Source organism: Scatophagus argus, chromosome 17, assembly GCF_020382885.2.
Source record: "Scatophagus argus isolate fScaArg1 chromosome 17, fScaArg1.pri, whole genome shotgun sequence".
Classification (NCBI taxonomy): Eukaryota; Metazoa; Chordata; class Actinopteri; family Scatophagidae; genus Scatophagus; species Scatophagus argus.
The window spans coordinates 3,539,184-3,552,870 of record NC_058509.1 but is presented as its reverse complement, the minus strand read 5'-3'; the positions used below and the strand labels follow the sequence as shown (position 1 = coordinate 3,552,870).

The window sequence follows — 13,687 nt, the reverse complement described above, 5'->3', positions numbered from 1 at the left end:
GAAAACTATGTGAAATCTCAGGAGCAGTACGCACGGCTCTCCATGCACAAGACCGTTTATTTTTTCATCTGGTTTTGTCTGCTCTGAGAAGGTTGTGGTTTTTATTTTGAAAATGACTGATGGCTCATGTGATCGGAGGACTAATCTCTTTCATGAACGATTTAGTAGGACTCCTGCTTGTTCCCCAGAGAGTTAGCTGTTAGGATGTGTGGGAGGATCAAAGAACATTTTTCTCCCGTTTCTCTTCATCCTCTTTCATGCTTTTTTTTATTCCTGACCTCTCTTTTTTCCTCCATCTTTACCCCTTTTTTTTTAAAAGAAATTAGAATATTTTGTGAAACATTTTTTTGCTCTTTAACATCTCTCTGTGTCGACCTACTAACCTCTCTGTGTCTGCTTGTTTCTGCTCTTCTTCCCCCTCGCCGGTCTCTTAATGAGAGCGAGGCGACTGAATGCGTGGCACAGAACAAACAGACAGAGAGAGAAGATAAAGAGGTGTTGAGAGAAGGATGAAGGGAGGGAGCGTCAGAGAGAGAGAGAGAGAGAGAAAGCTGTGAAACACTAAATATGCCGCACTTGAAAAAGAGAGACAGATCAGACAAAGAGTGTCAGGCTGTTGTATGTGTTTTGTCTGGTGTACAGTGAAATGAATCCCCTCGGTGAGCAGGTTTACAGGTGCACTAACACTGCAGATGACTGGGAATAATCTGCCTAAAGAAATATTTCAAATTTTAAAATTATGTACCTGAGCAAGACAGAGGAACTTAAATGGATAAAGAGAATTGGTGGCAAAAAATCCTGACAAAATAATAAAGCCTCGCTGTACAATATTCATTTAATGAAAAGAGAACTAAGAAGGCTGAATTTGTTGAGAAGTAAACAAAGTTAATTACTTACATTTAATCTTTGACATCACATTTCTTTTGTAAACTCTTATAGTCTAGTTTTATGTCACTCTGTTCAGACTGTTTTCCTCACATGTGCCAAAAGTCTTCTTGTTTGCGCAGTGGTTTGTGTTTATTCTGGCATGTTTTGTTTTTTTCACGCATCTTTAAAGAAACGTCAATTCAAAAATTGCAAACAAAAGAACTAAGCAATTCAAGACATTACTAAGCCCAGATAACATAAGCCAGAATGTAGGTGTTAATCATGTTGCTCGTGTGCCGATTAAGATTTTCCTCTGTTAAAGCTGTGAGCTGAGGTGCAGACGGTCTGCTGGCAGACTGGGTAATAGCAGGGGCAGAATGTATAATAACTACTGTCTGCGGGGTATGTAGAGCATGGAGAAATAGTCTGTCACTCTATCTGGGGGCACAGGGGTATTTATAGGAGGGTAACGATGGCAGGGTAGTTGGGGATGAATGTCGAGAATAGAGAAAGTGAGAGCGAAAACAAGGAGAAAGATGGCAGATCATCACAGAGGGCAGGATGACGATGCAGGCTTACAGGCACTGAGAGACAGATAAGGAAATAATGGAATACGGAGAGTTTTTTCTGCATGTTGTCTTCTATCTGACCCTTTGTTGACTTTATACCTTCTTGACGCTGCAGTGTATATCCTGCACTAGCAGTCTGAAGAGGGAGAAAAAAAGATGTGAACGTGTCTTTCTTCCACTGTTTGAAGCCGCCTCCTGTCCCGCTTTGTTTCTTCCTCCCTCTACATTCTCTCACTCTCCCTCTCTCTCTGTTTCTCTGTAACCGATCCAGCTCGGCTCATTTCAAACCTAAACATGTCTGTCTGGCTCCAAAACAGACCAGGCCACCCCTCTCCCCTCTCCCCAGTCTCCCTCCCCTCCCCCCAACAGACCCCATTTCCAATTCAGAGGGATGATGTCATGCCGATGCTTAGAAAGAGGAGGGGGCTCAGGACATGGTGTGTGTGTGTGTGTGTGTATGGGTGGAGGGCAGCCATGGGATAAGGGGTCATGGGAGTGGGAGGTGATGTAGCCAGATTATTTTTTAAACTTCTCAGCAGTGATCTCACAGAGCATTACTGGGTCTAAGAGAGAGGGAGCAGTTTCCTCTTTATTGGCTTTCCTGTCAAACATTAGCACCAGACAGGACTTTTTGGCTTCCAATGTTGCTTCAGATTCTTAGTTTCTTTGATTTTGCATGAGATGAGCTAGACTAGTTTTGATGCAAAAATCTCATACAGCTGCTTGTGTTTTGTTGTTTTTTTATTGTTGTTTTTATTACTTCTAGTAATGTGTCAAAAGTATTGTTTTAATCCTGCAGGCTGTGCAGATGGTTGTATTGGAAATGGAGGAAATGGACGACTAAAAATCGTGGCTGACAAACCTCATGTGATAGACACAATTTAAAATCACTCTCTGTTTACTATAAAGTATACTGCATTTCCTGACCGCTACTTTCACCTTCCAGATTCTGAGTGTGGAACTTATCGATACACGGTGTCACATTTTGTAGAGTAGAAAGTTGCACTCCTGCGACACATTGATGTGTGTCCAAAGTCTCAATTTACTGCTTCCTGCTGAGTGTCTGTTGTATACAGATGTAGTGAATGAATGAGCGAGACAGTGAAGTTTTGTATGAGAAGCAGGTCTGTCTGCCTGCTTCTCTCTCTGCTATTTATCATGTACATGTTTATACATGGCCATCCTGTCTGCACGTATGTGCCACTGTGGAATCTGTGCTTGTATTTTGGGTTGAACTGTGAGCCGATGAGAGGTGTGTGTGTGCCTGCACTCTGCATCAGAGGATGCTTCTAATTCCAGTCTTTTTCGGGGTGCAATCTGGAATCTCAGCTGTCTCCTTACCCCACCCTCACACACACACGCACGCTCACACACACACACACACACACACACACACACACACACACACACACACACACACACTAGGGTGTGGCATCAACATCCCTCTGCATGCCACTGGCTCCCTCCATCCCTAAGCAGCTGACATAGTCCTGGGTGGGATGAGAACACACACACACACACACACACACACACACACACACTGGCGTTTTAGCACGGGGGCGTTAGGAGGCTCTAAACTCATAGCTGCAGATGGACATTCCTGGGAAGGGCTGGTTAGTCTGGGTGACAGCAGAGCAGGAGGCATATGTGTGTCTTTGTGCACACACATTTGTGAAAATCCTTGTCTTAAATCATGACTGCACACCTCCCCTGTCTTCACGCCCTTCGTCTCCTCCTCCTTCACATCTTTCGCCTCCTCGCCTCTCTTATTTTATCCTCCTATAGTCTATCTGTCAGGCTCTCCACCTCATCATCCTGTAGTTTTACTCCTTGGACAATCTGTAAGCCAGTGACTCACTGTCCTTCCCCGCACCAACTGTGTCAGCAACTATTTAATGATGGGAGTAAAAGTCAAGCCAAACTGGGCCAGCAGCTCACTGGTTGTCTTTTGACCCATGCTGTGAAGCTGGAACTTGTCCTAATTTTCACCTATAAAGCTTCTTACACATTTAAATTTTAGATTTTTGTAATTAGCAGTTAGTAAGTCAGAAACAGACTTTCTGCCTGCAAAATATTTTTTTGCTTTTTCAATCCTGACCTGATTATATCTAAGATAGCATGTGTTAAAACAAACCAAGGCAGCGTAAATCACGTTGTGTTCTAGAGAGGCCATATTTAATGTGGATGAGTCAGGGGCCCTCAGCAAGGTTTCTGTTCAGGTCTGGAAATCATAAATCATGTGTGACATCTAAAATCCTTGGGAAAAACTGCCTGCACAGCTTTGAAAAGGTTACTACACAAGAACTGTAAAGAAAAACGAGTGTTTTTAACTCTGATACACGTTTTATGTTTTTGAAAAAGGCACATCAGTATTCTAACTGTTGTGATTGTAATTATCAAGCCCAACATAGACATGAAAACCACATGATGAAACATGAGACAAAGTATAAAAGAAAATGATGAAAAATGGCACTAATGGGGTTTTTATCCTGCCCATTCAGACCCCGAGGCTTTCAGCAGGACCTGGATTTACAAGTTAACCTGTCGGCAGCTGTTGGTTAGCCAAATTCAGACTCAAAGGCTGCATGCAGCCAGAGGAGTTCAGTGTGTCAGAACCCAGAAACCCCCTCATGACTCCCCAGCTAATCCAAGTCACACGTCATCTGGACGCCAGCGACCAGCTCTCTGCATTTTTTTTTCCTGGACCACTTTCTGTCTCTGTGTTTTCTTTCTGTCTTCGTGTTCATGTCTGTTCGTGTGTGATTGTGTTTCTTTGTGTATGTCTGATTGCATGACTCTTATTTCTGTCTCTGCGTGTTCATTTTGTCTCTCTAAGGGGCTGATTGGATCACGCTAACATAATTTCTCTAATCACATAAGCTGATTCGTCCGGCCGAACTTTCCTGTAACCTGCTGGCATACACACGGATAAAGTCAGCCAGGCACACACACACACACACACACACACACACACACACACACACCTACCTCTCACCTCTCTGTGTGTATCAGCGTCTGATCGAGAAAGTGAGAGATTGTTGTGACTTGCATTGTATGTTCTAAATATGTCTGTGTGTGTGTGTCTGTGTGCTTGTGTGTGCGTGTGTGTGTGTGATGTCTTAGCCTTTTCACTCTCAGGTCCTGTATTGTTTCAGCTGTTGTGAATTAGAAAGGCATGTCACGGCTCGGCCTTGCCTTCTCACTCGCCTTTTTCCTTTTCCCTTCTCTCAGTTCAGTGAAATCCAGTACACTCTCCTGAGATGAGCGCAGACAAATATTTATAAGATTTGTCCTGAAAGACTCTTTTTGAGTACTAACAGAAATAAAGATATTGTTTTGCCTCAAGTAAAATGATGTAGGCCAGATTTCAGATGACGTAAAAGGAAAACTAAGATTAGCTTTCTTAAAAGTTTTATGCCTGTAGTAGTTTCAGAAAAGACATAAAATTCAATTTGGAGAGCTGAAAAGCTGCCAGAGTGATGTTGTGAGTCGTATTAAAAAATGGAGTAAAATTTAAAATTTCAACACACTAATTGTGTGTGAAATATATAAAAACTTCACCTTTATATTTTAGCATAAAACGTGTTTTTATTTCTTTAACACAAAAGTGAAATTACTGTCCATCATAACAAGTACTACTGTGCATATCTGATAAAAAAAAAATTAAAAAACTTAATAAATAAAAGAAATAAATGCCGTCTCAGAGTACAGAAACAGGAGACTTTTGAAGCTGCATTATACAGTCGAGGTGTAAGATCCTGGTGAGTAGGAGAACCAGGTGGGTGCATGGATGTGTGGGAGGTGGAGGAGCCTCAAATAAAAAGAGTGGGGGAGTGTGTATGTGTGTGTGTGTGTAAGAGAGAGAGAGAGAGAGAGAAAAGAGAGATGACCTCCAGCACTGACCTCTCAGCAAGCAGCCTCACAGGTGTTGTTTGGTGTGTGTGTGGGAGAGAGAGAGAAAGAGAAGGTCGCCGAAATAAAGAAGAGAGGATAAGCCTATTTTTACTACACTAAAACTCCCCAAATGGTGTAAACCGCCGCAGAGAATTGACCTCCGAAGTGTTTATAATGTGGAAAGTCCTTCCTGCATTAATTGCACATGGACATTAAACTCCATCTGTAACGTGGACTGCCAGCTGAGAGAATGTGCTGCCTCACACACCGAGAGCCAGCATGGGGAAGGTGTGAAGATTTTATTAGCTTTAATAGAAGACTGTGCGTGTGTGTGTGTGCGCAGACTAAGTTACTGTTAAATTGAAAAGCTCAGAAGAAGTTACCCAACTGCACACATATACAAACACTCAGCAAATCAGCCACAAAATCTGCAAAGTCTGAAACTACCGTTATACCATCAGTGTGTCTACAGCAGCTGACTGACAGCCATGTTTAGTTAAATTATTCAGCATGGTGGTAGAAGTGCATGGCTTATTTGCTTAGAGAGGTGTGTGTGTGTGTGTGTGTATGTGTGTGCAGGTGTCTTTGTGTCTGTGTGTCTGCAGAAGAAAAGTTGAGAATAATAAATGCTTTCACACACACGCGCACACACACACACACAGGCAGGTGAAATGCTCTCCTAGTTAATATAAAACTACCCCAGAGAGTTGGAAAGGAGAACGGTGGATTAGCAGAGTAAAAGCACAGAGAGAGAGACAGAGCAAAATGGCAGCTCCATTCTTCCTGCTGCCAGGTTACCACAGAGCGAGTGGGACAGATAGAGAGCGATTGAAAAACAAGACGTGGAGGAAGAAAATGACATTAAATGACAGTGTTTTGTAGAGATGTATTATGGATTTACACTGGCTTGGGAGGAAGGGAGAAATGAAAGGAGAGAGACTGAGAGGAATACATTTTCCTGCTGACAGGTGTTCCCCCATGAGCAAATAAACGACCCAGAAAAGTCAATAATACCCACTTTACGCCCTCCACCTGTGTTTATGTTTATGTCACTTAGCTGCACTAAGTGGTTTCAAGCCTCTAGACACAGACAATGGCAGTGTGAAACTTTAACTTAGGCACAACCGTGACAGAGTTCTGTGTGAACAACAGGCCATTTATTGGACCAAAGTGCTACACAACACCGGGGCAGTGAATTTTGGCTCCACATTATGGCCCCCAGGGAAAATTAAACCCCTAATCCTCTCGTCCCTTCACTCCTCTCACAACGCTGTCCCTCCTCCTCCTCCTCCTCCTCTTCTTTCCGTCAGCACTGTGACTCTTTAACCAGCCGTATCGACTCAGGAATGAATGAAAACTACGGGAGGGGGGCCTGGGCAGATCCACAGAGGAGTCAAGTTAAATCTTAAACTGATCATGGGGGGTCATGGGTGGAGGCACAGACTCTGCCTGTGTACGCTCAGTGAGTCAGAGGAAGAAGGGGTAGGCTAAAGGGCATTAAAATGAGCAAATTAAATGAGCTTAACGTGTTTATCAGTCTCTCTTTGCCCTCTATGCCTCCTTTGCTCTCAAATAGATTTTGTTTCTTTTTCCCCACTGAATGTCCTTCCATCTCTCCTGGTAGCTGGCCCACATCTGCGAATGCTCGGGTTTAAATCTTGTTGTGGTCTGTTTGGAGGGGATTGTCAGTTAGCTGTGGGTCGCGCGAGAGTTTGTGAGCTCTGCATGTGTGTGTGTGTGGGTGGGTGTGTGTAGCAAAGCGGTGACAAACCCCTTTTGTTTCTATGAAGACGTTTGCCTTGGACGCAGCAATGACAGCTGCAGTGCAACTGACAGGGAGGGGGTGGGTGGGTGGTTGGAGTGGGGAGGGAGGGAGGGAGTGCGGGCGGTTAAAAAGAAAGAGTGGAGTATTTAGCATATTTGACATGCAGGCCACGGGCTGCTCTGTGCAACAGTTGAGAAAGAGGGAGCTCCGCCTGTGAGTATTGGAAATGTATCTCAAGGCAAAGGAGGGAGCGAGAAAGAAAAACAAAGAAAGCAGGCGTGCTCAGTGCAGATCAGTCGAGTCCTGCCAGACTGCTTTACACAGACAAACTTGTTGAAAATGGAGGGCAGAAGAAAGAAGAAGGAAGAAGAGCAGGAAGAATGCCACGGCTGGCTCTGAGAAGTAACTTTGGATAACAAGAGAAAAAAACAAAGTGGCTCGAAGCTCCACTACTTCTGCTCTGGGGCTTCAGGTTGCCATATTTGCTGGCATCCCCCTTCTAACTTACTGGGTGGCTGTTCAGAGGTTTTGTGTCACATCCTGAAGGAAAACACAGCACCCCCTCCTCTTCTGCTTTTTTGTGCACAGCCCCTTTTCCTCTTGGCCCCTCGGCCTCTGACAAACACACACACACACACACACACACACACTCACACTCCCCAGCCGGATTGGGTTTCAGTGAAGGCACAGACGGGAATGCACAAGTGGAGCCTGTGAATGTTGCAGACTTTTGTGTGTGTCTATTTATTTTCCCTTTTTTTTTTTTTTTTGCACCAACATCTTTTTTTTGCTACTACCAGCTCTTCTTTTTTGTGGATTGTGGCTTGACTGGAAACCTGTAACAACTCTGACAAAAGAGTGAATAAGAACGGACTGGACACAACTTCCTTGTCTGCCTGCAGCCTGGACAATCGCTTTGGGAGAGAAAAAAAAAGAGAGCTCATTACTGATAAGCCTCTTTCTCTCTCATTGGCTAATAGCCCCGCCCCCTCTCTCCCTACCTTTATCCCTTTCTGCTTTCTTTCTTTTCCTTGACTGTATCATTTCACTCTGAGGACAGTGTTTCTGAGCTCCAAAGAGGGGGAGACGGTTTGCCCCCGGAGATTTAAGAGTGGATTACAAAGCTGTGATGAATGTAGCTATGAGTGTTGCCATCTCACGTCACTACCCCCCCTTCTCTCTTTCGATCACCGCACCAAATCTGGCAACGGGAGCGGGGAGAGTAAGTTAGATGCTGTATTAAATGCGGCCAGCTTGCCTGGATGAATAGCTCATGTTGATTTTTATCATGTTATATTAAAGCGTTTGTTAATTCATTCCTCTTTTTATTTTTCCTCCAGTATTTATTTGGAAACAGTTTTAAGTAGCAGAATATTGCTTGCTGCTCAGCGTGGGATAATCAGCTGCATCCCAGCATTTAGCTGATATTTTTTGGTAACAAGCAAAATTCTCCTCTGCACAACTCTTTTTCTCTCTGGCTCCACGCCCCCTCTTAGTACCCTGTCTCCTCTCTATCTAACTCCCCTACATCACTCTCTCTCTCCCCCCATCTCATGTTTTTTTTCTTTTTTTTTCGGAAGAGAGGAAACCAGCATGATTGGCGCACTTCCTGTGTTTTAATACCAGTGCAGGAAACAGAACAAACGGAGCTGAATTCAAACACAAACAGCAAGGGAGCAGGGAGGGAGGTATGGCGAGAGAGGGAGAGAGAGAGAGAGCGAGCGAGAGAGAGAGAAGGGGCGAGTGAGCGAGAGAGAGAGAGAGAAAGAGGAGACGAGGGGGGAGCAGCAAGAGAGCGAGAGTGAGAGGAAAAGAGGGAGATTTTTTTAGCAGCTGCAAACCATTTCAGCTGTGTAGTGGCCTGAGAACAGAGACTGGGAGTGAAAGAAAGAGAGAGCAAAGCTTGGGAGCCCACACGTCTCAGAGAGAAAAAGAAAGAAAGGAAGAGAGGAAAAGGAGGGAAGAGGAACTGGGATTGCGTGGCACTTTGTTTCATTCTCAGTACGGAGTCCGGAGCAGGAGAGCGAGTACGTCAAAGAAAAGAGCGAGAGGGAAGGGAGCGTGTCCTGGGATTGTCTGCTGGTAAAGACGGCGAAGACGCTGCCTGCAAAGCAAAGCTTGGACTGGAGCTGGGAGGGCTGTCTGGGTCTTTGCCCTCTGGATACAGTCCCACGACTCACTGCTCTGCCCGGCTCGCCTGCCTGCTCGCCTGGTTGGTCCAAGATCCAGCCCCCAAGCCCCCCTTTTCTATCTACCCCCAGATGCCCTCTTTCACTCCAGCCTCACCCCCTCCAAGATCCTGTCTGCTTTCAATCTACTGTATCACCTCTCCCCTGGAGCTGTGGATGATCTGAGGATGAGAGAGAAAGCAAGATAAAAGAAAAGAAGTGAAACACTGACAGGGATTTCTTCATGCAAACGGGGGACTGCTCTCCTCTTTGTTCTGGATTTAACATTTTCTTCAAATTGTAGACTGTTGTATGGATGATAGGGTGGATTTTTTTCACTAATGATGAGTGTTATGATGGTGATGAGATGTCTTAACCAGAATATGGGTCCGTCCTTCAGGCACAAAGCCCTGAAGCTTTGTAATTGAAGCAGAAGAAAAAGAAAAGCTGTGGACTGCTTGAACACTCACCGAACCACAAAGTGGCAGTGACTTGGTAAAGGGATTTCTATTTTCATATTTTTCTTGAGTTGGGTTTTTGTTTTGACTCAATAAGCTTTAAAGGATAGACATTTTCTGTATTTTTGTCTTTCACTTACTGGATTGTTGTATTCTCATTTATTTTTCCTGCAAGAAACATTTTTTCAACAAAAGAAGATAAAAGTGAAACGAGTCCATGGAGTATTGTCCTAGTCATTGCACCCCACGCAGCCTATCTTTTATATAACAGAGAGTGGGTTTTCTCACCTTAAAAGGAGACTTTTACACTTCCCTGCCTGCCTCTCACCGAGACTGTTGAAGTTGTCCAAGCCCTCTGTGGCTTTTCCTGTTGTGCCACAGAGTGGAGAGGAGACCGGAGAGGAAGGAGGCAGGAGCTTTGTGAGACTAAAAAGGGGTCAAGGAATGAGTTGCTGTGCATGAATATGGAGGAGAGAGCTGTACTCTCTGTTTCTGACAGCAAACAAACAAAGGCGTGTTATCTGCATGGTCCTCAGCTCACCTTGGACTTTGTACTTCTCAGAGAGGGAGACGATGACTGTTTCTTTCCCTCTCTCCCTCTGTTCATCCCTCCACCTCTCCCTCATTCCTAACAGTCTTTCAAATAAACAGGGCTGGTGATTAATATGGTGCCGAGGGGGAGGGCTGTCTCTCTCACTTTCTCGCTGATGCCACACAGCATCTCAGAAAGACCAAGGAAATGCACTGCTGTTGAAGTGACATAGGGAAGAACGCAGCTTACCAGTGGAATGATACCGTGGATGATAAAATTGTGAATATTTTTTTAGAATGTGAAACCCGAAGGATTTGTTTAATGCAGCCAAATGGACTGTGTGATTTGGGGTTTGTTGGACTGCGGGCATTTAAAGTTAAAGGAATTCATTCAAGATCCCTTTTTCGTGTGCTGATTTTTATTTAATTTGTCACACCTGCACCTTGAACAATCGGGTTTCTGTGGAAGCCCAACAGAAGTGAAAAGGACAGAATGGGGAAGCCCCTGAGCCGTCCGGACTGCCTGAGGCAGAACCCTCGCTGCCTTGGAAAAGGTGATGAGGATGAGACGTACATAGAGGATTGCTACGTCCCCCAGCGATCCATATATGATACCATGCGCATCAATGAACAAATTGACCAAGGGACCAAGCTGTGTCAGCCTTCCAGGAGCACTCTAGGTTCTGGTGGGGAAGCAAGAGGAGAGATGAGTACGCTATCCAGCAATGGCACCATTGGAGCCGATTTAGGTGGTGTTTTTCTCTCCAGGAATGCAGATAATTCTGGTGGTGTGAAGAAACTAGATGAAAGAGTGATCTTTGATGCCTTAAAGCTAACTGGTGATCCCCAGATAATATCACCCCCAGTGGGCATTGTAAGTTCAGTTTTACCTATTGCCCCATCCTCATCTGGTTCTGGTGGGGTAGCTGCAGTGGCCAAGAGGCGACACCAAGGGGGTGATAAGAGGGACAATCCAAACCGTCGCTCTTGGAAAGCCTTCATGCCCCCAAGTTATCCAGAGTTTGCCGAGAGACTTGAGTTTTCTTCTGTTGAAGGAGCAGAAAAACGTCTCTCTGGGGCAGGGATTCCTCTTTCTCCTGCACAGCCTGTTCCTTCTCCCCTCCCCCCCATCCACCCCTACCTCATCGACTCCTTCCTTACTTCCTTATACCCCCTCCCCTGTATCCTCTGCTCCCCGCACTCCCCCTGTCTCCTCCTCACCTTCTTTGACACCCACAGTTAGCCCTGTGCCTCCTCCCCAGCAGCATCCTCTCGGCAGGCAAAAGCAGGTTCATCCTGCACTGCACAAGCAACACAAACCATCTCCTATGGTGCTTTCGCCTTCTAAAGAACCTGCATTTGGCCAGACTGGAGCACCCCAGGTTTCTGGAAATACACCACAGCATAGTCCCAGCATATCCAGACAGGTAGAAATTAAAAAGGAGGGGCACAGACGGACTACTAGCTCCTCTAAAGCTGGAATTAGGCAGATCCCAGAAGAACCTGTTGAGTTCGTTAAGACCTCAGATTCAGAAAGGGACTCTCCCCTTTTGGACCAGGACCACGGGGACAATGCTCCTCTTATCCCACCTAAACCAGTCTTCTGCCCTCCTACTAAAGCCCGCACCTGGCCCCGTAGTATAACAACTGGGAAGAAAACACAGGTCGGCCTGAGACACAACTTCCCTGTACTTCCCCCTTTGCCGCCCCTATTGGGTGAAGATACCAACATGGATGAAGAATCACTTTATCTACTGGACCCCCCATCTCCATTCCTGAAGGAGGAGGAGGGGTTAGTATATGGAGGTTTGCCTCTCTCCCCCTGCATCAGTCAGGAGGGAGGTGATGAGGGGCTGCTTGGCTGGGGTGCTCAGGGCAGTGAGCTCAGAGAACGCACAGCCTCCGAGCTCAGATTTGAGGAGGACGAACGCAGGATACTTGAGGAGCTTGAAGAACAGGAGCAGCAAGAGTGCAGGAAAATGATCGAGGAAGAGGAGGCATGGAAAAAAGAAAAGGCTAAAGCAGAGGAGGAGAGAGCTCAGAGAGAGGAAAGAGAGTGGGAGGCAGTTCTTAAATTAGAGAACAGGGAAATAATTGACCAGTCTTGGGACAGGGAAACACTGGAATCAGAGGGGTGGGGTATAACAGCCTCTTCTGGACATTGGCCAGTATTGACTCCCCCAACAGGGTTTGGAGGCAATGGGGTTCCCAGTGTCTCACCCTGCCCCAGCTCTGGGGCTGAGTCAGACGATCTCTTCTTAGAGCTGGAGAGGCAGTGTCAAGAGGATGAAGGAGAGGAGGGAGTGGAGATGAGTGTAGACCCTGAACCTTTTGATCCCAGCACACTTCCTTGTTTAGAGGAAGAGGAAGAAGAGAGAGAGGAAGAAACAAAGACTGCCTGGTTAGATTCTGAAGGAACTCTTCCTCTGGATGCAGTTGACTCTGTAGAGCCTGATAGCGACGCACTAGAATTAGAGCCTGTAACAGACTCAAATTTAAATCACTCAGAGTACACAGAACACATTACAGATTTTGACTTAGTGCGAGCACAAGACTGTGAAAAGGAACATGGTTTCATTGATGAAGAATGTGATGTTGACTATAATGACAATAAGGCAGAGGTAGAGGAAGAGGAGATGAGTTACCCAACAGACTCTGCTTTTGGTCAACAACTGGAATCAGACTCCAGTGGGGTCCACATGTCCCACCCGGATAGAACTGGTGTTACTGACAAAACACAGACAGACTGTGAACAGGGGACACATACACAGACTGAAACAGACCCAGATAGTGGGGCATCATCCGAGCATGATGGCGAGGGTTGTGATGAGAGAGCCTCCTCACCATCTCAAGGCCCTGTGAACTCTTATGCTGAAGAGGTGGAGGAAGTGGAGGAGGAGGAGGTTGAGCAGGATGAGAGAGAACTGAAAGAGGACGAGGAGTTAGGAACAGACTGGGATATGTATGACCAATCTGAGCCAAGTTTGGACAGTAGCGAGGGAGTTCTTATGGATCGGTCCCTTGAGCCTCTGCACATGGCTGAAAAAGAAATCAATGAATGTACACAGGATGTTGACTTTCAAACTTCCTGTCAAGAAGATCCCATTCCCCCAGAGATTAGTAAACCTGCTGTGGCAGAAACCTGCGAGACAGAAGGGACATGCTTTGCTTCAGAGACTTTTGTTGTCCCTATAGATGTGGTCCCAGGACTGGACATGTCTGGACAAGATGCAGATCTGGAAACTGCAACAGAAGTGACAGCTAGCACCCCAAAATCAGACGTTGCTCCTCTTGTACACCCTGAACACACAGACTCAGCACCTTGTTCCTCTTTACCTCTGTCACCTCCTGTGTTCGATTCTTTTGGTGCTGGACTGGATACTAAAGATTCAGAGGCCTTTGTGATGTCAGACAGTTTTGTTTATCTGGCTGTAT

General features: G+C 45.6%; 2 protein-coding genes across 24 annotated transcripts in view; both read left to right on the top strand.

The window, feature by feature from the left end:
• Window positions 1-13,687, top strand: part of macf1a (microtubule actin crosslinking factor 1a) — a 196,732-nt gene that overhangs the window by 143,883 nt on the left and 39,162 nt on the right. The window lies entirely within an intron of this gene.
• Window positions 7,222-11,643, top strand: LOC124075199. The gene has a single exon (XM_046418696.1). It carries the CDS (start codon window positions 10,746-10,748, stop codon window positions 11,493-11,495), a length of 750 nt encoding a protein of 249 aa, XP_046274652.1. The 5' UTR covers window positions 7,222-10,745; the 3' UTR covers window positions 11,496-11,643.

What these genes read in the sequence shown, in the direction of transcription:
- LOC124075199 (XM_046418696.1), top strand. Translation starts at nt 10,746, where the DNA reads ATGGGGAAGCCCCTGAGCCGTCCGGACTGCCTGAGGCAGAACCCTCGC.